Consider the following 26,179-nt stretch of genomic DNA (forward strand, 5'->3'; position numbering starts at 1 on the left):
ACTTGGCTCTTAATACTACCAACTGGTATCTATCAAGTGCAATTAATCTATCAAAATTAATAGTCATTTAGGATGGTCCTGTAATTACATTAAAATAATGAGATTTTACATTTGAAACCAGAAATTGCCTTCACATACTTTCCATTTAATATTGCTACACCAACAGTGCTCCTGGGAGTTGACATACTAGCTACGAAGTTCCACTGACGAGCCTGTGGATCCCATCTTTCTACTGTATTCAGGTAGCTCCAGCCATCATGTCCTCCTACAGCATACATGGGACCTTCCAATACAGCTACTCCTAAAATACAGATATGAAAAACAATCGCTTCTGGATAAGAGGAATAAAGATCAGAATTTCTTAGTGATGGTCCAGTGTGCACCACAAAAAAAAAAAAAAAAAAAAATTATTTTGGTAGCCAATGCTACCAAATACAATCCTCAATACAATCTGAAGGAGAAAAGACATTGAATAAGCAGTTGGCATTAAAACAAAATTTCCACCCTCCTAAAGTTAACTTCTGAATGTTTTTTTGACCAATCCTAAAACAGGTAACCTTTAAAAAATATGCAATCAGCCTTTACAGAACTGTACATACCAAGACCGTGACGATGAGTGGACATAGGTGGCATTACACTCCAAGTTTTTGATCTAGGGTTGTAGCACTCCACAGTATTCAGTGTTTTCAGTCCATCTCTGCCACCAACAACAAACAATTTATCATCTAAAACTGCAACTCCAAACTGTAATCTTCGTCCATTCATGTTTGCAACTGGAGTCCACGTGTTGGTACGAAGTTCATATTTTTCAATACTTGTAGCTCCTGATGACAATATATGCAAGTTATATATGGAGAAAAAAGTTTTGAAGTACTAGGATAGTTTTTATTTTAGCATTATGCTGATCCCACAAGACACCATGATATCCTGCAGCATGTTCTTAAGTTTGTGTAGACAAATAGTCTTTTTTGACTTCCTCAGCAATTACCTGCACCATTACAAAGGATGACTTTCTTGGTGCTTTTCAAGACAAAAAACAGGTTTTGTAAATGCTTTGCAGAATCAAGCCTTTAGAAATAGAAATATTAGGAATATAAACCAACCATCTGGAACTCAATCATGTATCGAAATCAACTGTTTTGTAATATTAGACAAAAAAGCTGATGGTATGTGACGTACTGAAAAACAGCCTTAAAACAACAAATTTAAGAAAACATTTTCTCTGCCATAACTTTCCTAACTTGCCAGATCCCTTCTAATTACCATTAAAAAGTATGGAATTTTCTATGAAAAAAATAATCCAAATAGTTGTGACAGAACTATTTAACAATTAGTCAAAATATTTTTGTTGTTTGAGTTTTTTTTTAAAGCATGTGCAGGTCACCTTTGTGGCCTTTCAGTCATTTTCTTCATTTTCCAAAGTACTGTCCCCTCAAGTAAATAAAGAATAGTTTTCATTCAATTAAACACTTCACTACTCAGAAATCAGCTATTCCTATGGTAATTTCAAATCAAAACTCTAGATTCCAGAACATTTACAGTATTATCAAAGATATATAGGCCTTTTTAACCTAATAAACAGTATACACTTTAGATATTTCATGTTCTGTACTGCGGAATCCTTGAATTTTAGATTTAACAGGTTGTAAAAAAATCTATCAAACATTTCTTTTAAGAAGAACCAAAACAGCTCATCAACTAAACATTACATAAGCCAATACCTTTTGTTGCATCCATGCCTCCAACTGCAAACAAAACGCCCACTGTAGATTTTCTAGGTTTGGTGCGAGGGCTTTGCAACATAGGTCGTCTCTCTGGCAACAGATGGTACTTCATTGCTTCCATAATGAGTTTTTGACATTCGATGTCATCCCTAAAGAGTGCGTTGTTCTCCATATCTGCCAGAAACTGTGAAAAAGAAAGAAAAGCAAACAAGCTGTATTGCTATAAACTACATGAAGAATAAAACCATGATTAACAAGATAGTATTTTATACAAACCCTTCTGCTGCCTGATTTAAAGTCTCTGTATTTTCAAAATGGTCATGTAAAAAAGGCTAGGGTAAAATTAAACTTCTAATAAACAGAACATTCACATTTTAAGCAAAACCATTAAATAAATAAATATTTAAGGAGGAAGGCCATCTGATCTTAATGGATGAATGGTCCAAAGAAAGGAAACATAATCTCCTCAAGTTCCATTGCCATGCAGGAATGTTCAAGAAAGTGGAAACGGGCTCTGGGTATGTAAGTCAGTTCAACCTCATGCTTTTATTCCCAAATTCACCCAATGCAGAGGTCTGTAAAAGCCCTTTCAGCACAGGCTGAATATTTTAATATATATTCTGTTCCTCACCCTGACAATGACCAAAATCACAGTGTATCAATTAATAAAAGCCTTTGTTAAAATTTTTATATCAAGATTGCAAGCAAATTTGGCAACTTTTAAATCTTAAATATACTTAAATAAAATTCAACTAAAGACTACTAATAGAAGTTTTTAAGTTCAAAGATTCTGGAGTGGTTTGTATGCCATATTTATCAAACTGCAGGAAAAAAAATTATTATTAGTTTGAGAGTCACAACTCTAATTATTAGAAGTCTGGACAACTGGCATTTTTCTGAGCTGCACAACATGGCATGAATAGCAGAGAAAAAAGCAAATGAAGTGCCCCACTGGGACTTGGACAGTTGTCAGAAGAAGAGAGAGAAAAAAAAGCAGATGCTTCTGAAAATCCAAAATCTAAACACTTTGTGAATATTAAACATGCAAGTCCACAAACCAGAATGAGATGTCATTGTTGAGCTGTTGACAGCCAACCACTGACAGGTACAGAACTGCTGTGACTTCACTCATCAGAAGTACTAAAGGGACTCACTGTGAAACAGTTGGGCACAATATGGTGTGAATACCCCTGGCTTAAAGCTGCCTTAGGGCAGAAAAAGTGGCAAACATGATAACCATGGTTCCAGAAGAGATACAGCTAAGTACAGATGGCTAAACCTGAACACCTCAGTATCAGGCAAAATAACACAAAATATGACAGAAAACATAATTAACAATCACAGAGAGAATAAAAAACCCTTTCAAAGCCTTTCATCAGTGACTTTTCAGAAGATTGAAAGTCTTGCAGCATTTCTCTAATTGGCTACAGTTCTCCCTGTTTAAAATAGCAAATGAAAAGTGTTCTCATGTAAATTAGTAGAGGGAACTTAATCTCATTCTTTACTTTCATACCTCTCATTTTTTCTTCTTTTGACCCAAAAGACCACTTGTATCACTTCATAGGGACACTCTGTGATTATAAAATAATAAACTAAAAGCTGTCTTTTAACTGCTAGTGTGCAATGCTACAGAATTGCACACAGTTTAAAAATATATTAAAAAGAAATAAATTAATTCCTATTGTCCTAAATCAGGCACTGTCACACATGCATGCATGAAAAACTAAGGCTGTAACACAACATGAGCAATTCAGACTTTCAATATTTTTCTGATGGACAAGCAGCGTATAATATTTAAAGCAACACTATGTGTGAATGTGAGTTCTGCAACAACAAGATGCAACCTACATTTTCTACAGTTTCTAACCCATTCAGCCTATAAAGAATTTCTCACTGCACAGAGTCTCAGTCTCTGACAGCTATTCTACTTGATTTAAAAAGAAATGCAATCTTGCCTGCAGGCTCTTGAAACTAAAACTACTATAAATATTCCTCACTCAAAGAACTTAGAATGGGCTTACTGAAAGTACATTTTTTCCAAGTTTTATTATTTACACAGCTCCTTGTACTAAAAGCATTTCTAACAGCATTTACAAATGACACATTAGCATGAAATCATAGTAACTGCAAATCTGATAAGGAGAAAGATAGTGCAGACACTCCAGTACTAAGAATTCCTGGCTAAAAGGAATCTGAGCCATCTTGTAATTCACAAATTGCTAAATCATCTTTTTCATTATTTATCAGAGATGTAAAGTTTGCCACTTTACAGCTTAAGAGGCTGACAAACATTCATTTTTAGCAAAAAGAAACTTACAAATACTTAGGACACTGCTTGCATTAACCAGAGAGATGACAGAATGCTATCTACAAAGAGATGCGTAAAAACAACCAATAAAACTAACAATTCATTACGAGTTTTTTGCTTCCAATGCTACAGTTTCACAGTATTTCCTGAAGATTTTTTTTTAAGTGTATCTGCATCTCTGCTTGCAATGGTTTTGGTTTCACCGGGTTGTTCAATCTTCTAATTTAATTTCTTTCAAATATCTTTAATTCATCAACTATAAAACTGAAAATCTTTTAATTATGTTATATATAACATACTAAGTCCTTACATGCAGCTCTAAGAATCCAAATCACTATCAAATTTCTAATACGTCACTATCAATATATTTATGCTGTAAACATTATGCCCACTGTAACCATGGTATAAACTAGAGAGGAATTGAACAATTTACTTGTGGAGCAAGCAGAGGCAGTCTAATGTAAGCCAGGAGTTTACTGAGATCTTTCCTTCTCTGTTCCAAATCATGTCGAACCCACGTAAGTAGTGCATTCAGTATAGTTTCTTCATTAGGAATATTCATGTCATCACTTGCTAAAAGCTTAGCAATTTCAGTGGCTGGCAATAACAGAAATTCTTGATTTCTAATTACTTCCATGAAGTTCTCCTGAAAAAGGAAAATATTTTAATAGAGGTGACATCATACTTTAAAGACATTTTATGGAACACCTGCTGTATCTTCCCCTCTTTTCCCTTCCTTCTTGCCATCTCTCAGTTGTCCTACTGTAGTACTGACTTGGGAGGAAGACCAAAAAAGAATTTAAAGTACTGAATTATTTTCACCCCTGATCATTTCCCCAACTCCGTCATTCAGTCTCACAGACAGATGTTCTGAAACAACTGAGGGAAGTGTACAGATGGAAATGAGCCATAGGTTGTGGGTGTTACTATCTTGGTACTGCAAAGTGAAGAAATAATTTCTGAAGTATAGTTAAAAAGATGCAGTTTGTTCCTGTTGTCAAGCAGAAAGCACAACATGCTACAACAACTGGGCACATGTAACTGTTTTCATTACTGCTAGATAAAAATATGGCATTAAGTTTTCAGAGGAAATAAACAACACTAACAATTTCATTGTTGATTTAAAATCAAATATTTTAAGTTTATTTTACTATTTTGTAGGTTTTATACAATTGATCTGATTTGGCTGGGGAGCAAAACATACAAAGAATCCACAATATTACACATGCCTTGCTACACTAACAATATTTGGAGAGTATTCAATCTTCTAACTTTCATCCTGTCATTTTCAGCAACAAATCCTTACTTCAAAGTAAGAAATTCAAAATATGTAACACGTCCTACACTGACATCCAATTACTTCATAATACAAGGACTTACAGCATATTCTGTAAGGATTCTGATCAATTTAGGCAGAAATAGCAGAAGTATGTAGAAACACAATCAGCACCATGAACTTACAGTGAAAAACCTGAATGTAACAGAAAAAGGTCATGCCTATCCTCTTTCCCCATATACCTTTACAAGGCAGCAAAGCAAAGCAACACAAAAGCAGAGAAGTAAAATCACAACATATTCTTGTATTTTGGTAGCTCAAACTCCAGCTAAATTCATACTCAAAACTAAGAGTAGCTTCATGAGGATAACAGTGTTACAATCGATTTATTAAATGCACTGTGGATTGCTAGGTAGACAGCTAACGGGATGCTGGTTTTGGTCTGCCATCACATGCACCTCCAAAACACCTGGAGAACAAAATGCGTTAGATCCACAAACAGGGATGTCTAACTGGGCCTAATATGAAAATTAGCCTCACTTAGTAGTGTCTTGTTTAATGATTTAAAAAGAAAGAATTGCATGCTAATAAAAAAACTGTAGATTAGAAGCACATGTTGGAAAAAACCATGATTTTTAGGTCCAAAAAGGGGAGAAACTTGCAAGAAGAAGCAAGAGATGCACTGCAAAACAGATATATTTAAAATTTTAATATTTAAGTTTGCATTTAAATATTTTAAATGGCAACAAAAATGAAAGTACAGTTTGATATTATATATGCAATGGGCATCATGACAACAAAGAAAAAAGTTAACACTTCTTTTTTATTGCTTGGTCTAATGCTTTCAAAGCTATACCTCAGTACTCCAAAGATACTGACTAATAAAAAAAAAAAAGCTGAGTGAAGAGGAAAAAACTAATTAGGTGTAAGCAGTGCACCTTACATGAAAGCCAAATGTATATAAGATGGCTACAAGGTGTGTAAGGGGAAAGATCAAAGTGACTCCACTCCATGGGTAATTCCGGAAATCAGGAAAATAACTGAAAATGTTATCGGTGTGCATAATTCTACTTGTGAATGGAATTCGGAAAGAACACTTTTACATTTAGTATCTGAAAATACTTAATATCTGAAAATATTTAATATCTGAAAAGCTTTCCTACAACAAAGATCCAACTGTCTACACAAAAGAAGTACCTCCATGCGAAAGCTATAGTAGATTAGAAGGGAGATAGAGTTGTCTTTAATTCATTTAACTATTTGTATTACAAAATAAAAGTTAAAATGAAAAAAAGTGAATAAAAAAACCAATATTCAGAAGCGCTACACATGCATTGCTATTTACTTCACTCTGATACTAAATGCCTGGTAGTAAAATTGAATCTGAGAAGTTATCAAAATTATTTCCACAGTTTAAACATGCAGTTCACAGGAATTCATATTCCACTGAGTTCATTTTTTCCACTGACTGCTTTTTTGTTGGTTCTCTGTCCTAGAGAGTATGCAAGCTGGAGCTGTGCTTTTAGTTTTGCTGAATGAACAGGCAGTGAACTCTGACAAAGTGAAACACCAACACTTACTACCTTAAACTTTCCAAATTGTCTATCCATATCACAGGAAGGGGAAAGCACTTGCATGAAAAGTTCTTTTGTCTCTGGAGGCAACAACAAGCTCATCTTGCATAAGTCAATCAGGGATCCTCTTTGGAAAGCTTTTTTCCAACTGGATTTCATCATTTCAACAGCTGTTATGTGTAAAAAGCCTGATTTTCCTTCTTGTTGCTTGCAGACCATTGCTTTCTGATGGGAACAAGGTCAACTTCCTCTTGCTCCCATTCTATTTTTATAGCAGAGACTCCTTTTGAGCAGAGTATCAAAGCATTCCACTGGGAATACAGGCACTCTTTGTCCTATGTCTGGGTTTTTTTATAATCAGAATCTGACAGTTCCTCTTCCTTTACAGACAGATATTCTGAAGACAAAAAGAAGGAGCCAGTGTATCTCCTAGCATTCTTAACCTCCTCATTAGCTTTTTCTTTCCTTCTTCTTATGGGAACTCTCTGTGGAAGAACAGGATATTTCAGAGAACAAATGGTCTGCAGTTTCAATCCCTTGCTTTCTGGTCCTGAAAGTAAACAGTTTCCCAAACCCAAAATTAGCTCCTCAAAGAGCCTGGAAACTTTATCAAATTAGTAGCCTGAGGCTTATGTACTAACTAAGACAGGGAGATGCAGTCCTAATGCTCATTCACATCATAACCCAAAATTCATCTTTCAGCAACTGCATAATGAGTAATACTGATATTCCTAACCACAGATTTGCCTTGGACTTGGTACAGTGCAAGAAAATATTAGAAGCACATAAAAAATAAGATGTCACGATGTGTATTTCTAAATGATACTTAATCCCTACAGTGGGATGCAGTGAGATGGTTTGTCTCCCTGCACACTGTGTCAGAAGGATGAAAACCTTGGAGAGCATCAGACACCTGCAGGTTGAGAAGGACTGAGGCTGCTCAACAGGCAGCTCTAACCACAGAGCTTTGCTTAAACTCTGAACTTGGGCAACCAAAAGGCAAGAGGCGCTTGACTCACAGGATCTGAACACGAGCAAACAGGAAATGTAATTTTGTCTGCTGGCTGCTGAAGTCCGCTGGTCAACTAAGTATGAATTCACTAAGAACTGAGCTACCCGACTTCCTGGTAAGCTGTTAATAGTCAAACAGATGTCAGATACCATCTACTTTACTTTTATTCAGATTTGACTGATACACTAAACAATAAACCAACCTAATACTTGCAGTGTGTGCAGGGTTTGTTTAAAATACAGCTATTGCAGCTTGACTCCTTGCTGCACTGTTTCTGGATTCCAAAACAGGCTGAGCAGCATGCAGAAACCTATTCAGACTTGACAAGGCAGTACTGATCTTTTGTGCTAGGCAGGACTGAGGGAACTTGAAAGACAGAAATATCTTGGATTTTCACAGGTGAAAAAAGAAAGTGAATTGAGTATTTTCCAAGCCAGTTGATTACTGAGCAGGATATTTTGGACAGCAATTTCAGGTGCAAGAATGTAAAATCCTTGTTTTAGGCACTATCACAATCTTTGGTTCTGGCCTTTTGTGGAGAATAAAAGCACTTACATTTCTCCTCTCTTCATGCTCCCCACTAACAAAAGAAAAAACTGTCCTGGCTGTTGCAAGAAAAAAAGGACAAATTATCCCTCTTTAATTCCTCCTTCCAATCATAACTCCATATTTCAATGATTTTTTGTTACCCAACTACTGCCTTACAGGAGAAAGTAAGTCCAAGTGTGCCACACCTTTTCTTCTGCAAAAATACCTAGTTTCTGTGCTTGGACCCAATCTGTTACTCTGTTCTTTTAACTTTTTCTTTTTATAAACATCCATTGGCTTGCTCAGAAATCACACAAGCTCCAAAACTAACTTTATCTGAATCTTGTAATACTATCACTGCTCATGTATTTCTTCTGATCAGAAGACTTCTGATGAATCAAAATGACTTTTCACTCTGCTTTAAGCATGCATAGCTGAGCAACAATGATTACACAGGGACTAACTCAGGCACTATCACACATAAAGTTTCGAATGTCGGTTCTTTCTTTTTTAGTTGTAAATCAGAAAGTTAAAATCCCGCTACTGAAGAAGCTACTGACACTTATGTAAGAACACCTCACTACTCACCATAGATATTGCATATTCTGGACATAACACAGGCTAGCTTTTCCTCATCTCGAAGTATTAATTTCCCTTTTGTTTACTTTTTTGTGGGAAAGGAACTATTGGTTTTCAGTCAAGGTACACTATCAACTGACAAACAAGATGTCAAAAAGGGGTGTTTGTTGTGACTTTGAAGACAGCAATAAAAACGCACAGAAGGCATTTTGTGCAAAAAGGCCTTTACAAATTCGTTAAAGCAAACAGATACAATACTGGTAAGTCTAATAAAATTCCTAAATTTGTGATTGTATGCCCCCAATACTGTATACAAACTACAGCAAAACAGGATAATCTTTGTTCAAAAGATACCTTTACTGAGATACATTGCATGATTCTATCAACTCTATTTTAAAACTGTGATGCATAAAAATCAGAGGTGCTCTTTTTACAGCATTAAATCCACTACTAATCACTTCAGTTCATCTCATGTTTCACTTAATGTATACTGAAGATTTTTTCAAGCTTTGATTTGTAATGCCAAAAATTGACCTGTTTTGATAAACTGTTCCCCTCTGTAAAAACAACTTATCAACTGTCAACACAGTAAACAACAAAGTAATGCAACACTTAAGTTCTTTTAGCATAATATACATCTGTAATATGAAGAAAGTCAGCATTTGAATCCTTCTTATTAAATTGTATTTTTAATCGCTGATTCTTTCTAATGACTAATGTACTCAGACAGAAGAAGCCTATTAACAGAGGCACACCTAGTGGGATAACTCACTGATTCATCCTCCAGTTTAAAAAAATGCTAATTTCACCTGAATTTCAAATCTTCATGTGAAAAGGTATTTTAATGAAGCAGGTAAGATGATTACAAAATTATTACATGTGTCATAAAAATCTTTAAAACAGAGAACTTGTTTTACTTGTAAAAAAAGTTCAATGGCAATCAGGGATTTTTCTGACAAAGAAAAACTCATAGAAAATAACGTGTAAATTAAAATTTAAGTATTTTATACTATTCACTACCTTCTACTACAAGTATTTTAAAAGAACCAGAACTATAAACTGTACTCAGTATAATCCCACACTGTTCTATGCAGCCCAATGCAGCATAAAAATTATTCCCTGTTTTAATAAGGAGAATTTTGCCAGCTATTACAGGTGTACTTAACCCTTACACTCTAATACTTCTAAATGGAAAGAGCATCAAGTACCTAGAACTCACTAGTGTTGAACATTTTCTTTTTTCAAACAGCTTTTAAACAAATGAAATTACTTGGGGATTTATTTTAATTGAAGAGTCAATTGGACTATATATTTCTATGCAGTTTCCATAGCAACATTCATTTCAAACTAAAGAAGCTGCTTCTCTATTACTCATTATTACTAAAATTCAATTGAATGTCTCTGTTGGAACTAAACAACATTAAGAGAGGCCTTGGGAAAAATCCATCTAGCACAACTAATTAGTTTTGAAAATGGCTTTTTAAAATCCACCTAATTTGAATTTCATTCCCATCAAAGCCTTAAAAGCAACAATTTTGCCACTGAAGTAAACAATGGCCAAAAGGCACAGAACTATTTTCCTCTGGTCTGAACAAAAGAAAGATAGGTGCTGTAAAAGAATGGCTTTTAGAAAGTTAACAGCCCCTATTTGCCCTAAGTCATGAATTGCCAGTCAGAATACTAAGACTGGAATGCCAACATTCCCCTTTAAAGATGCATTAGTCTATTAAGTCTTACTATTCTGATCTTGGCAGTCCACTTATAAAGGACATGACAATGGCCCGGACCAAAACACAGGCTTATTCTGAAAAAGAACAAGTAGGTCAGAGGAGGGAGTTTTTCTTTTCACATATTTTTTCTATCACTGATCACACTCAACATAAATTCTGATATTCCTCAAAGGCATAAACCACATTTACTTTGCTGTTTCATTGCACATTGTACCTAACTGCAGTCTCCTTATTTTTGTTTGTGCAATAATGAAGTCCAAGAATAGAAACACCTAAGTTACAATCTGCACATTATTTATTGATCTGCTTTGGTAAATTTCAGTGTGTCCATGATATTAAGTATGTGAGAGAACCATTCACTGCAGAAGAACATTGTGTCATATACGAAAAAAAACTATCTTAAACTGCTATACATATTAAACTAAATTAATTTAAGCCAAGAAGAAATAATTAAAAAAAAAAAAAGGTTTTAAACCAGCAACACCTAAGGCAGCAAGAGGAAGAGCCATGGATTTCTAATACTAATTACAAGACACAAATTACAGCTCTTGGACCTAAGCCAATATCTTAATGTCAAGGTAATGCCATGACACACAAGCAAATTAAGTACTATCTTCATTCCCACATCTCTTATGCAGTATCTACATGCCCTCATTCAGGTCCCAAGAGCTTACTTAGGCAAAATTTCATCAACAAGTGAGCAAAATGCCTCACAAAACTGCAAAGAGCTGATGAACTGACTTCTTCCAGAGACAGTTCTCCTGCCTTCTTCTAATAACTTTACTAAAATACACTTGTGAGAAGAAAAACAAAGAACACTTTGTATTAAAATAAAAAGATGACTATTAAGCAGATGATGTTTACTTAAGTTAATAGGTCTGAATTTCTACAAATTAACTCAAAAATATAATTGGCAAATTTGTATTTAGTCACATATTGCCTAGCCTACAATTAAATTCTTTGATGCTTGATATCCCATTGCTAAGATATTAAGGAAAATGCAGAATCTATATTGCTGAATGCCCACATTCATACTCCAAGAATAACTTAGAACCTGCTACTCCAGTTCATTAGAAAAAAGGAACTTTACACTTCTATTTAGTAATGTGTTATTTTGGAATAGGTGATAGCCATTTGCCCACTGTGAAGTCTGTAGTTTTTGACTGTCAGAAATAAGAGCAAGCTTTTGAATTATTTTATTAAATGCATACCACACAATCCCATTTCTGTTACAGGGAACCATTAATGCTTTCCTATTTTTTTCCAACTCTAAATCAGAAACTTTAAAGTTATTTTGTCATTTTTCATCATGGCAACATATGTGCATTCTTGTTTGAAAATGATGAAGGTTTTCTGGGGGAAAAACATTAGTACTATATTTAGGAAAACATTCTGTATTTTCTTTACTAAATAAAGCAGATGATACTTAATGTAACAACATACCATAGTGTAATTGTGAGCCACCTTGTGCAAGTCAGTGCAACCCTGTGCATCAGCAAAAGATCGGATTCCAAGGCAATTGGATGGGTGAAGCTGCTTCATTAGGAATTTGCAGCATGCTTCTACAACCTGAGAGAGCTGAAGAAGGCAAGCCGTAGACAACAGGCACTCAATGTTATCTTCTTTTAATTCAAGGCGACCTAGTAACATCAAAATAATCACATTAATTTGCTCTTATAATCTTACAAATTCCCTAAAACCCCAAGGAAACAGATTTACAGATTAATTTACAGATTATATGACAGAATAGAAGGCTTAGTAAACATCACCCTCAGCATTAGATAACTAATAGTTTTCAAAATTAGTATCTATAATGATGTAAGGAAAGGGAATCCTAATGAGATTCCTTTTTTTGTCAGCCATGATATATTTAATAGATTCACATAATTTGTTAACTAACTGAATGTAGTATTATCAGAGAAACTTTATCCTATCAGATTGTCTCAGGTAACAGCAATGAGAGCTAACTGTGGTCTACAGCTTTCTTACCAGGGAAGGGGAGGAGCAGGCACAGATCTCTTCTCTCTGCTGACAGGACCCGAGGGAATGGCATAAAGCTGTGTCAGGGGGTTAGGTTGGATATTAGGAAAAGATTCTTTCCCCAGAGGGTGGTTGGGCACTGGAACAGGCTCCCCAGGGAAGTGGTCACAGCACCAGCCTGACAGAGTTCAAGAAGCGTTTGGAAAACACTCTCGGGCACATGGTGTGATTGTTGGGGTGTACTGAGCAGAGTCAGGAGTTACACTTTGAGAATCCTTGTAGGTTGATTCCAACTCAGGATATTCAGTGACTTCTTTTTATTTATTTATAAGAAATTAAATAATGTGAATAATTTGTAAAGAGCATTTGAAATCTAGTAATGGAATACAATGCTCACATGAGGACATTAGATGAAATTGTCATTTTCACCTCAATTACCTGTATATGCATATTGAACCAGAGCCCACAATGCCTTTGGCTCCACACCTTCCATCTTGATTTCTTCCTGTCTTGCTTCCCTTACATCATTGGTGAACATTGCTGCAAAGTAGTCCGAAACAGAGGAGAGAACCAATCTGAGTGTGACATGCAGGAGAAAAGGAGAGAAACAGGGAAGAAAAGAAAAAAACCTTAGTCAACCTGATGTTTGTTAATTTATGATTCATTACTTTTCCCTTTGAAGAAACACTCTAGTGGGAAAAATATTTAAAAATTGACGAAGTGCTCCATGCTCTAGTTTATGAATAATGAAGTACTGGTACTAAACCTACATTTGCTGCTGATCTAAACTAATTACCCTTTCAAAGCTCAATGACTTTTAATAGCCAACACAGACATAAACCATAAACCCCCCCCCCAAATCCACCAAAATTGGAAACGGAATATAAATATACATTATTTAAATAAAAATAAAATTGAATTGACTTCCATTTGTATTATGTCAGATAGTTTTTTAAATATGAAAGAATGACTTACCAGTCCTTTTCTAAGTGCTTTAAAATGCTTTTATTCTTGGTGCAGACATATACATTCAATTACTAATACTGATAACAAAACTTGGCACAGTAAATGTGGAGATGATACAGAGTAATGTCTTTTGTGGGTATGTATTTAGCCTTTTTAAACAATCCTTAGTATTTTACAATACTGCGTAAATAAACATGTTAGTGCACAATGGACATTTCTTTGGATTACTCAGAGTAAAACACTCACTACAAATAATAATGCCACTCTGCAAAATGTGCAAGAATTTTGATGTCTCAGTATGTGTTCAGAGACTAGGGTGAAAGAGAAAATGATATGAGGCAGGAATATGATACCTACCATAACTATTCAGGAGGACTGCTGGCCTCTTTCATAAGAGACCACCAGGAATGGCCTTGTGGCTTGGACCAATTTTTGTGCTGCAGCAGTTCACTGTTGCCTTGCCCATGGGGAATTCAATATAAATACATTTGATATATGTACTGATCTATACAAAGAGCAAGTCCAAGAACCAAGCCTACTGCAAATACATTAAACAGTCCATATGCATACATTCAATTAATCTAATACTTCAGGCAGTTTATGCTGTGCTGAATCACTATATTGGTGTGTTAAAATGACAGAGGTCAGGAACTACAAACCAGAGTAAAACTATTTGAAAAGGTGAGCACCAGTGCTTTGGGGAAGATTTGCAGGTACATATACAAAGTAATGAAATAAAAGGAGCTGTCTCTTAGTTAATTAACCACAAAGTAATAAAATTTTGACTAATTAATTTCATAATACATTTTTCTTGTGTATTTTCTGATCATTGACCATTTGGTCAGGCTTACAGTAGGATAATCCTTTTTTTCTAGCTGCTGAGGCAACAGAGTAGAGTTAGGAGTGCCTGGGGAAAAGATTAATTTTATTTTAATACCTTGTATGATTTAAGTTTTGTCAAAAGAAACAAAGCTATGTTCTTTTACAGAAAAGTGAAATCCTGTTCTTGAAAGATTAGATTTATTCTGTGGGTGACTTACTAAGAACACTTAGAACTTTCTGCCAAGGTAGGGCCCAGGCACCACTTCTAGGCATTTTAACCTCGGGTTTAATGAAATCTGCATTTAAATGAAAATACTGCCTCCCAGAGATCTATAGAAGTGGAGTAAATTAGAGAGGACATTCATGTAAGTATCAAGGGAGAATTTCCGCAACTGCTTTTGATGCTAGAATGAGATGGCAAGATCAGATTTCTATGTACAAAATAGGGGTTCTCACTGGAAGGGAAAGTGGTTTGAATAACCCAAGTATCTCTGCAGGTCCAATTCAGAATTTAAAAAGGCAAAACAACCAACCTAACGTATTCACATCTAGCAGATCTAACTTGGAACACTGCCACAGAATAGAGCTTGAAAAAGACAGGTCTTTTGCAATAGGAAACAGAACTTAATACTTAGTCATATCACAGTTTGGGGGTTGGTTGGTTGTTTTTTTTTCTTTCCCCAGGAGTGCATTTGGACTGGGTAGCTGCACTATTATTTAGAAAACATCAAGACTGTACACATTTTAGCAACAACTGCTGAAGAAATGCCAAATAATAACACGTGGGTCCCAATGCCTTCTACCAGAGGTTTGCTATCAGCAAATTCCTCCCTGTGATTTCCAGACTCAAGAGTCCTCCAATAGAAATTGACAGAAATGTAATCCATTAAATATTTTTGCAAACATGTGTTCAGATCCATGAGGAGGTATACGCACTTCACAGTGGTAAGTGCATTCCAGAGAGTGACTTGCATATGCTGACAGAGGCTGTGAAGTCCAGAAGTAGTTTAATACAGGTAATTTGAAAAAGCAAAAATTATACTGAGAGTAGTTTTGTAATAGTTTCACAATGAAAAGCCTTAGAACAGATATCTACACTTTTCTCCTAATTCAACTAATTTAGAAAAAAAAGCTCTTTCAAAGAAAGAAATGGGATTAAAATAGACAGTGACAATACATCAAGGTGACACTGAGCTAGGATAAAAGAAAACAAAGGCAGACTTTCAGCCAACTGGCCTTTTCTAGTCCTATCTTTTTCCCACTAGTCAATAAAAATCAATTACTGCTATACACGTGTGATTTGATATTCACTTGTTCATTGATCTTTTAATCTCATAGCTAGTAACTTATTTTTCGTCCAGTTAAACTGTATTCCTAAATACAGACTATAAAGTATGAAGCAACTAATACCTTCTAATAACTCAAGAATCCATGGAAGACTTTCCCCATCCATATTTGACCTTTTTGCTAAAAAAGTAAAAAAGCTAAGCAACATGTATGATTTTTTAAAAGAAAATCTGTGCACTGACTACAAAAACTGACTAAATGACTATAAAAGCTACCCTGATATTCACAATCTCCCTGTTAAATACAGGCATCCTGGCTCTGCTAGCGTTTAACAGAGTTACTGTGCGTTATTTTTTAATCATTAAAATCAACATGTTTTTCCATATCAAGAATTCACTGTGAACTATTGATGCTACAAGATACTGCCTTTCCTCCATTTAGAAACTATGGGTTTTGTATTCAGAGTTTGTAGCTTTTTTTTGCTCCTAGGAGTAGTATTTCTGGTATAATTGCCCAACCAAAATGCCTACAAAATTAGTATATACTGCTATTAAAGAGGTCTTTTAAGATTACGAAAGAACCCAACCACAAAAAAACAAGAAAAAGCCTTAGTACAGTTGGCATTGTATTGTTTGATTGTGGATTGAACATATCTACCTTTACTCTCCTTCTTACCTTATTACCAGCTATTGCTAAATATTCAATTCTGCATAGGTAAGATCACAAGAATTTAGCTACTGAATTATACGCAGTAAGCTGCTCTTTTACAGTGCACAGGAAAAACGGAGAGAAAAAGGAACATATGAATATCAGGATTTTTCATCTAAGAGATCATAAGATGTCTGAATAATTAATTGCTCTGGAAAAATACTCAACAGCTATTGTCCAAATACTGACAAAATCTGGGTGTTTCAGTACATTTTTCTACTCTTACAGGAGGCTCCAAGGCTACTGATGTCTTTAATTTCTGTAGTTTGTATTGATCCAAAATTAGAAAGATCTACCATGACGGCTTAACTTATTTTGAAAAGTTTTCCACTGAGAGCCAGTAAAGTATGTGGCACACTTTTCAAACCGTACTTGTTGGAACTGCAAGAAGCTACATCATCTAGATAGTTTTCTAGGTCACCAAAGCAATTACTATCTAAAATGATGACAGCTGCCAAACCTGGCAATTTACAGGTTTAGTATCTCCCAACTCATCTCACCTGACATAATGAAGTGAAGCTGCTTAAGATCTGAAAGATAAAAGGGACTCTTCCTGGGCAGCTCCTTGTTTGTGGCTGTGTAACAGCTGAAAACCGTCCTAGGGAACTCACTATTAGCATTCACTGAAGTTGTAAGGTGATACTGAAGAGTTGTGCTCCTTCAAACAAGCTTCCTAAACCCTAGAGTACATAAGGTTCCATTTGCCTTCTTTCCTTAAGTCCCATGTCTTTTGACATCTTTCAGTGTCAACAGAAAGACAGACAACCGCTCTGCCCAGACTGCTGATTAAAGGATGTGGAGCAGGCTTTAAATGCCCTCTGGGCAGGAATTCACACATGTTTTCCCTTTCTTACAAGAATGTTCTAATCAGTAGGTTATTACCAAACAAAACAAGCTTTCATTATGGATATAGCAGTTAGTTGAATGTAATAAATAGGAACATAATAAATAGCAGACATCTAAGATTGCAGTGGACACAGAATAAACTCCTGCTACGAAAAAGTTAATTAAATTAATTAAATTAAAGTACGAAAATATCTTTATGAAACTGTAAGCTAAAGAGGTCAGAATATAATACATTTCTTCCTAGTGGAGAATGGTCCCCTTTTCCTACTTGCTTCTTGACCTTGTAAATAAGTTTTTAGCTATAATTTCAGCACAGAATAAGATAAACACTTTTGGAACAAAGAGAATGCCATATTCAGAAAAATCATGACTACATGTGATGCTTTTATTTGTTGTAGACTCATAGCCTGAATTCTTTGAATAGATACAAAACCTCTCAGAATTTCACAGTAATGTTTTAGCTGGGCTTATTACCAAGGCAGACACCAAACTCATGTCTCTTTTCTCTAAAAACATTCATCATGCAGCTCGCAACACTCAACAAAAGTAGAAACTCATAATTAAAAAAATACAGGGATTATTAAAAATACCAGGTTTAAAACAGAAAATCTGAATACTCCTCTCTATATATGAGTGTAATTAATATTAATAATGAAAAATGTTCCTTCTTACCAGTTCTGTGCGACCACATACTATGAAAAACTCTTACCTTTCTTATGAAAAAACAAAGGAAAACAAAGCTGTCCAGTGTCAGTGAACTTTGTATTTTCTTACTCATCTTAAAATGACAAACCATTAAGCTAAGATCTATTTAATACATCTTCTCTTGCTTATTAAGTCTCAAGACAAAATAATCACTAGTGTTCTGAAATGCCCTGACTGATCCAGCCTGCAGTCAATACCAAAGAAGTCAGAACTTGCATGGAGGCAGCAAAAAATACCAAGTTAAGTTTTTTCTTATAACATTGGCTACTACAAGTACATAAAGGCAGTAATCTTGTTGAATTTCTATAAAATTTAAATCAAATTTAAGATTTCCGTCTTTATCTTTCACACTCTGAAGAAAATTCCGTTTTCAGTGGGATACTTTGGACCTACTGAGATTAAGACTGTAGTTATTGCTATGTTTCTCTGTGAAAACAAAACACTAAGAGAAAGAACTTATTATGCAGAAGGCAAAGCTTCTTTGTAAGTTGCTCCAACATTATAAAGTGAACAAGGGACAATCGTAAGCCTCCCACCTCCTGCTACAAGCACAAAGTGTGCTTCTTTGGCCTTAACTTTCATGCATATTTAACACACAATATACCAATTACAGCAAGATGTTTCTCCTCAGAAGAGAAGTCCAGAGCAAATCATGGGTAGTAGCATACACCTCATGCACTACAGATATAGATACAGTAGCAGAAACTGGAGAAGCGAAGTCAGTTATTCTCTACATAAATGAGAAACAAGTGTGAACCAATTAAAGGACTTTTTAGCATGTTGTCTATCTGTTTATTTCATTGCAAATAAAATCTTCCAGTCCTTACAAGACATTCACAGCTGTCCTCTGCACCCTTTCTACACATTTTTAACTATTACATAAGCCATACTCCAAATATGTATTGCAAAGGGGTTACCTTAGCTACCTAAGGAGGTAAAATGATTTCCTTATTATAATCACTGTTTTTTCCTGTTTACACCACTCCAAAGTTTTTTGACCCTAAATTACTTGAGCACGTGCCCACTAGGGGAGTGTGTATTCCGTTTTCATTCCCTGATTCATTACTTTCGCAGGGATGAAACAGTTCAGTGACTAATTTGAACATTTCATAAAATGAAGTCTCTGAGAGCAAGAACAAGTTGTGGTTTAAATGCCTCCCTGATTGTCAAGTCAGTTCCCATCCCCATGCTGTCATTCCCTCAGCTGAGTCAGCACAACAGTGTGGATAATATCCGTATAAAAGCAGAAATCTGGCTTTTTAAGGAAAGTACCAACCCCAAACCAGCAACCTCTTCCTGTCTTTTTATTACTATTACAATATTGAGCTGTAGTTTCACTGTAGGAGTAGGAATGAGCAATGGAAAACAAGAATGCTTTAGGATGCTATTTCTGTTGTAGACCTCAACTTAGGAAACCACAGCTTAACTGTACCTAAGTTCCTTTCAAACTACAAATTCTGTGCATTAAATACTGTAATGTGCTTCAGTTACACATGCCTGTGTTTTGCAATCTTTGGTAGTTTCCTAGCTTTTAAGTAGCATGCGTATGATCTGTTAATTACACAGATGACAGAGAGGGTAATGTTTGAACTAATTCAGATATCTAATACTGGCAGTGTTCAGAAGTCTCCTATCAAAGGACTCTTCTTACTACAGAAGCAAAAAAAACTTTTATGTGGACAGAAAATGGTACTTATTGCTTACTGTGACTCCAATAACATAACTGCTAGTACAAAGAAAAAAATAAATCTAAGAAAAAAATTTACATCATTCTTTGGTAAAGAAACCACTACAACTTAAAATATTCTGGGAGTGTATTTGGGACTTTTGGAGCTCTAATTTTGTTATGCAAATACCATAAGTATACTTGGAAACAAAAAGAACATGAATTTTTTTTGATTCTGTATTGCCTACAACAGACAAATGAACTTATAGTTTCCAAATAAATGTTAAAAAAAATATACATGTTTAAAGTATTTTAAATTGTTTAGGATGTTTTCAATTTTTTTTAACAAAATGTAGGGCACACTTTGAAGGTGCATTAGTAAATAATTATTAAGTTATTTCAAATTATAATAAACTTACCTGTGAGCTGGAATTCTACGATCACCAGCAACTAACACCACATCACATAGCTGATTGTGTCTAAGATAATTCTCCATCTTTTTAAAAGTTTGTTCAGCATGGTTGAGAGCCTGAAAAAATTCATCTGAGGTACAGGGCTCCATTGTTTGAGAAGATGATAAGGTGTGACTGCTGTTGAAGGTTCTGCTGAAGACAATAACAGAAATCTTAATTCACACAATATTAAGGTGAAGTTTTATCGGCAAAGGATAAAATAAAAATCACATGTGATTTTAAAATTGATATGCGTTATTTGTTTTAACATATATTCCATTGCTATTTTATTTTTTCTTCATATTCATAATTTCATTCTCCCTCCAAACATAATCTAGACCCCTGTGAAAAAAGTACGATCATTTCATGTTGTGCTCTTCAACTAAGAGACACCCAGAGATTGGCCCAGTAATTGTATCTGGAGTGCTGTCAGGTGGTTAAGGAAGAACATCCACCAAGACCCTGCAAACTGAAAAGTAATGGCAGGATGGCAATAAGGAACCCAACCACTTATGTTTCACACTTAGCCTAAGGTGGTTAGAACAAAACTCAGCTACTAAAAGCATGTGGGCATGCAGGGGAAAAAACCACAAAGAAATTCATCAATACACCACCACTCCTATTGCACAAAGCCTTTTGTCTGAGATCTAGCACAGCAGAAGTCAACAGAAGTGAAAAGCAAGAGTGGATGGGAAAAAAAATATTCCTATCCATATACACAAACACAGAAGATTGGGAAAAACCAGAAACAGAGAAAATGTAAAAGGAATGCACGGGCCTAGGAGATAAAGGAAATGAATCCTAATTATATACACTGTGGAAAGCACATTTTCTTGCTCACAGTTCTTTAACTGACTACTACTTAGTTTTCAACCATGCAGGCAACTTATAAAATACTCTGGATCTACCATAACATTTGGAAGGATGTAATTTCACAAGATCTGCATCCAGACCTCTGCTTCCACAAAGATGTCATGAACTGAGGCAGCATGCTTGGGGCTAAATTCACCACGAAACCTATCTCACTCCTTAGCGCAGGATACTCATTAAAAGACAGAGCTCTTCAAAACTAAAGTCTAAATTTCCAACAGAAGATTTTCAGTAGAGAGGAATGTTGTGACTTGGTCTTGGGTTTTGTGGTATGTTTTGGTTTGGGTTTTTTTTCTGCATGTAGCCAGGTAGCTAAAAAGGTCAAGCAGTTTGGTACTTAATTCAGAGCTAAATCTAATAATGGATCAGAAATGAGATACCTGCCTACTGAGTTCCCTTGGGGCACTTTATGTTAAGTGTTCTTGCTGAAGCTGTGGTAGTAATCTATTTATGTGTCAACTTCCCTGCTCCCCATAGCCCACGAGTCACTTCTGCTCCACCACCAGCCCTCTAACAGGCTGGAACAAGTATTCTTTGTGGCCATTTTGGAAACTGAATCATGGCTCATACAAAGATTTAACCATGTAACCACAGACAACATGATATTGGCAACTGGGTGGCATTCTCAAGGGAATGAGCAAGAAGTACTCCGTGAAAGTGACTCTTTAACCAGCAGCCCTGAAAAACAAAAACAGAAGTGGAAAGAGTAGGTCACCGGTCAACATACAAATACTTAGGAAATTATTCTGTATTTCCATATCACAATTTAGCACATTCTCAATTGTGTTAATACATGTTGTGGATTTTTTTTTTTGGTTGGTTTGGTTGTTTGCTAGAACTGTATTTTAACCCATATTCCTCAAAGTAACTCCAATAATAATAATTTTAAAAAATCACATGCTATCAGGATTTTATTTACATTACAACCTTACAAAGTGTTTTGCAGACAACAAAGAAGAAGAAACAACAAAGGAAAAAGCTTTCTAAGTCAGCACCTGCTGGATCACTGGAGGTTGCCAGCCGTAAATCTGCCCATGTGTACGTTTCACACAGAATTCATTCATCACTCTTGTTCAATAAGGAAGAATAATTGCAGTGGTGTCTGTTTTCCAGTACCCACAATAAAGCACAGGACACAACAGAGTGAAGCTTAGTTCTCCCCCTCATCTAAAGACATTCAATCCCATACCTGTCCTCTAGCTAGTAACTTACAAACCATTTTCCATAATGAAGGAACAGGAGAAGGAAAGAAAGACTGAGGTTCAGTGATCTATAAAGAGAACATGAAAGCGACAGTCCAATAGTTCCAGTATTTGCAGAAAAGAAAAAAGGAAAAAAAAAAAGGAAAAAATAATGCTTCAAAAGCTATTTGTACCTGTTACCCTGTGACTGGATATAAAAAATTTAAATGCCCCTCCTTCCACAAACTGTTTTACGAATCTTTTTCCAGTTCCATTTGCCACAGCCATGACAGCCTGGGAGAATTCCTAAAGAACTTACATCCTCAAAGGTCAGTGAGTCTGAGGTGAAAGAAAAGACATATCAAAGGATTCTGTAGCTCAAAAACTCAGGATGGGGAGGCAGACTTAGATTGGAAGTTACAACATACTAACTCCAAGACTGATTATACAGAGCAATACTGCAGAGTTGCCATCACCTGGTACATTCAGACCTTGTCTTTAAGTAATTACAGACATTTTACTAAACTGCTCAAGGTCAGCACACAGCTGATGAATTATAGAATCCTGCTCTTATTAAATGTTCAAATATAAATATACATTTTATAATATAATACATTTCCCTACTTCAATCTACAGTAAAGTAATTCCAGTATTTTAATGCATGCCTGGATGAAATGAACTAGATACAACATTCTGCACACTAGGTTTGCTCTAGGTATTTTTAGCTTTATCTCCACCATGCCTTCAAGGTCTGTAGATTGCTGCTAAGGCACCACAAAAAAAGTTAAGAAAACCAAATCTAATGCTAATAAGCTTACACTTTCTATACAAGAGTCTGCACAGCTGTTGGAGAATTCTTAAAAGTGTTCAAATCCAAAAGGATGATCATTGCCTCAGGGATGCAGGAGAGTTAACAAACAGCAGCAACAGAGGAAATCTAGGAGATGAAAATCTGCAGAAGAATTCAAAACTTGATGTCCCAGTAAACAACCATTCCAGCTAACGCTGCTTACAAATGACACATAGGAGTATGATGTGAACAGTATTACAGCTGACTAGCTCTGACTCCTGAATCTGAATGGTCTGTCTGCATCTCAGATGCCACCTTGGTCAAAGATTTGGTAATAAACTTGGAATTGAGATCTATACTAACACCAAATTAATTTGACAGCAGCTCTCCTCTAAATGAATCACATAATGATCTAAATGATGTCATAGTGACAAAGACCTGATCTAAATGCTTTTCTACTAGTGCTATATTACAAGGCAAAGAGGAAGGACTGATACAAACCAGGCAATGGAGCTGCTTCTGTTACTTCATGTTTTTAGGGTTTGTAACTGGGCAGTAAGTTACAGAGGAGCACAGCAGAAAGGTAACTCTGTCACTTCTACAAAAGGTTTTTTAAAGGACATTTTCATGCACACAGTTTATTTGCAAAGGAAGTAAGAGGGTTTTTATCATGGGAAAAAAAGCCCTTTGAAAACTACATGGATGAAAGTGTTGGTATGGGTTTTTTTCTTGAGTCAACATATAAGAAGCCGTATTTTAGACTACCAAGAAAAACCATTTCATTAAGTTCTTAATATCAGAAAAACTCCAGGTGTTAGGCAGAATTATGTAGTCTGTCCAAGAGCTTATACATTTTTAACAAAGAAAGTGAACAAAACATCGTTTAAGTAGTCTCCCCATAAGACAGAGATACAGATAACAACACAAAGCAAGTCCCTATGTTACCCTTAGTTACATATTAAATTGTACTGACACTGAACTCAAAATTTATCTAAATTATTTCTTTTAAAGCATGTAAGTAAGCTTTAGAATGAATTAGAAGACAGTAACAGAAATACAAAAACCTCTAGGTACTATACATGATTAAGCACATAATTTAAAAGATACTTCCAATTTATTAAAATCTTTTGTGCATTTTCTCTAGTATACAACTGCCTGCAAAAAACCCAAGACTTTTTACAACCTCCTAAATAAATATCTGCAGTTCTCCAATTCTACAAAGTAACAAATTGGTTTTGCCATATACACGCTATTCTCTTACAATTAAAACCAAATTTGTAGTATTTTCAATCTATATTTTTATCTTTTTAAATGACATGTTTTTTTCCTATAATGATTACCTTGCTATGAAGAGAATATCCTAACTGGGGTAATGCTGTACATAAAAGTTTCCCATCACAAGTATATGTTGCTGAAATGGAAGGTTATGTTATACCTGTATCATATCCAGTGACACAGCTACTTAAAAATTCACATCTGAATGTCATTTAAAACAGGATCTCTTCAGAGGTATGCTACTTACAGCTACATAGTTGTTGCAGCACAGTGAGACTGCTGTTATGATGCAGCAGTATGTAGGATTTCCTTTCCCAGTAACTCTAGTATTTTGACATGTGGTGATAAATGCAAATATGCTGTGTTCATTTCTAAGCAATTTTACTCTCCTTCCTTTCCTTGAATTTTTCAAGGCCATACATACAATAAACAGTATTTATATTATGGACTATTGCATTTCCACTAAATTGATTCTTGTCCTAAGGAATGAAAAACACTAAACTGCTATAAGTAGATTGATCTGTCCTTAATAGCCTTTATTAAACACTGTACCCTTTTAAGTAGCCACATTTTCTGAAATGCCACATCAGTGCAAAGCTATCTTAAAAGCAAGAAAGCAAACATCACAAAATTTTCTGAAATGGTAAGGTATTATGGACTACATGAACTACAAAACAGGAAAAATACTTTTAGTGAAGAATGACTGACTTATGCAGTAAATGAAATAAAAGAATTAAACTGGTATTTCACAAGAAAGGGTATTAACTTGCCTAATTTACAACAACTGGTAAACAATTTTCACTCAAGAACAAATTTTACAGTTTCATCTTTAGGAGCAATGTGTAAGAAAAGAACACCAAAACATCTTTACAGTTGCAATAAAACCATTCTTTCTTTTTATGCTAGGTACACAGTTTAAGACAACCAAATGGGTTACTGCAATCACTTTAAAGCAAAAAACTGATTGACTTTCAACAGATATAATTTTTTTCTTTGATGTATAGTGTATTTTTTACAGTTCTTTCTCCGTCTTCTATAGACACACATGGAAACATGAGGTCAGAATCAGCTTACATTTTCACAAATTTCTCCTAACTGAAATAACTAAACAATCAGTATCACTTCAAAATAATGTAGAAAGCATCCTGTAAAATTACAGTGTAATGGGCAGTACCTTGCTCATAGCAGCATGTACTTGTACACTGTTTAAAACACAAGTGCATCCATGTTTGAGCTTTGTTTATCCCCACTGACTGCCTTTTAAAAAAGGTCCTAGTAAACACACAGAACCTGATTATAATTTTCTGTTTCTGATGTACAATAGCTGCTAGGTTTCTGAAACATTTTAGTCTAGAATAAAGGCTAGTCCATATATGCATGCTAACTATAAACATGAAATGAAAACACGTTTCTCACAATAGGAAAGTAATAATTAACCTGCACGAGCTGCTGTCCGATTCATTTTCTTCTTCACTTGCTCTATCATCTGTTTCTTGTCTGTCAAGCCAACATGCACCTCCACAGTCTTCTGCTGAGAATTCAAATACAGGGATTTCTGAGGTGGATGCCATTGGCCAAAGAGGTGAATTCTGGAAATCCTGTTGGCTGGACCTTCTGTAACCAACTGATGTTAAAGGTAAGTTACCTGAATCTAAAAACTTTGTGCCGCCAGTTGTTACATTTTGTCCTCTATTCCAGAAGTCCTCCTGATGGTTTTCAATTGCAGAGTTAGGGGCTGATGCCTGATGACCAAACCACCTCCATCTGATTTTTAAAATCTGCTTCACGTCAAACTCTTTACGAGAACCAGACATTCTTAGTGAAAGCCAGCGATCGTCTAGGCAACAGGGTAAGAAGCAGCACATATAAAAGAAGAATTGTGCACCCAACCAAGACAAGA

General features: G+C 35.4%; 1 protein-coding gene across 6 annotated transcripts in view; it reads right to left on the reverse strand.

Moving 5' to 3' along the window:
- Nucleotides 1-26,179, reverse strand: part of KLHL5 (kelch like family member 5) — a 49,401-nt gene that overhangs the window by 8,688 nt on the left and 14,534 nt on the right. For 2 of the 6 annotated variants that reach the window (XM_069014266.1, XM_069014264.1), the window contains 7 exons: nt 20,131-20,313; nt 13,150-13,286; nt 12,175-12,371; nt 4,466-4,678; nt 1,722-1,908; nt 600-824; nt 139-301 (listed from right to left, as the gene is read on the reverse strand). In XM_069014266.1, coding sequence (XP_068870367.1) covers nt 139-301; nt 600-824; nt 1,722-1,908; nt 4,466-4,678; nt 12,175-12,371; nt 13,150-13,286; nt 20,131-20,273 — 1,265 coding nt within the window. In that variant the 5' untranslated portion in view covers nt 20,274-20,313. Of the gene's footprint in view, nt 1-138; nt 302-599; nt 825-1,721; nt 1,909-4,465; nt 4,679-12,174; nt 12,372-13,149; nt 13,287-20,130; nt 20,317-25,716; nt 26,094-26,179 lie in introns of those variants that run through there. The other 4 variants (XM_069014262.1, XM_069014263.1, XM_069014260.1 and 1 more) reach the window with 4 other exon arrangements.

Source organism: Aphelocoma coerulescens, chromosome 4 (genome assembly GCF_041296385.1).
Source record: "Aphelocoma coerulescens isolate FSJ_1873_10779 chromosome 4, UR_Acoe_1.0, whole genome shotgun sequence".
In the NCBI taxonomy this organism is placed as follows: domain Eukaryota; kingdom Metazoa; phylum Chordata; class Aves; order Passeriformes; family Corvidae; genus Aphelocoma; species Aphelocoma coerulescens.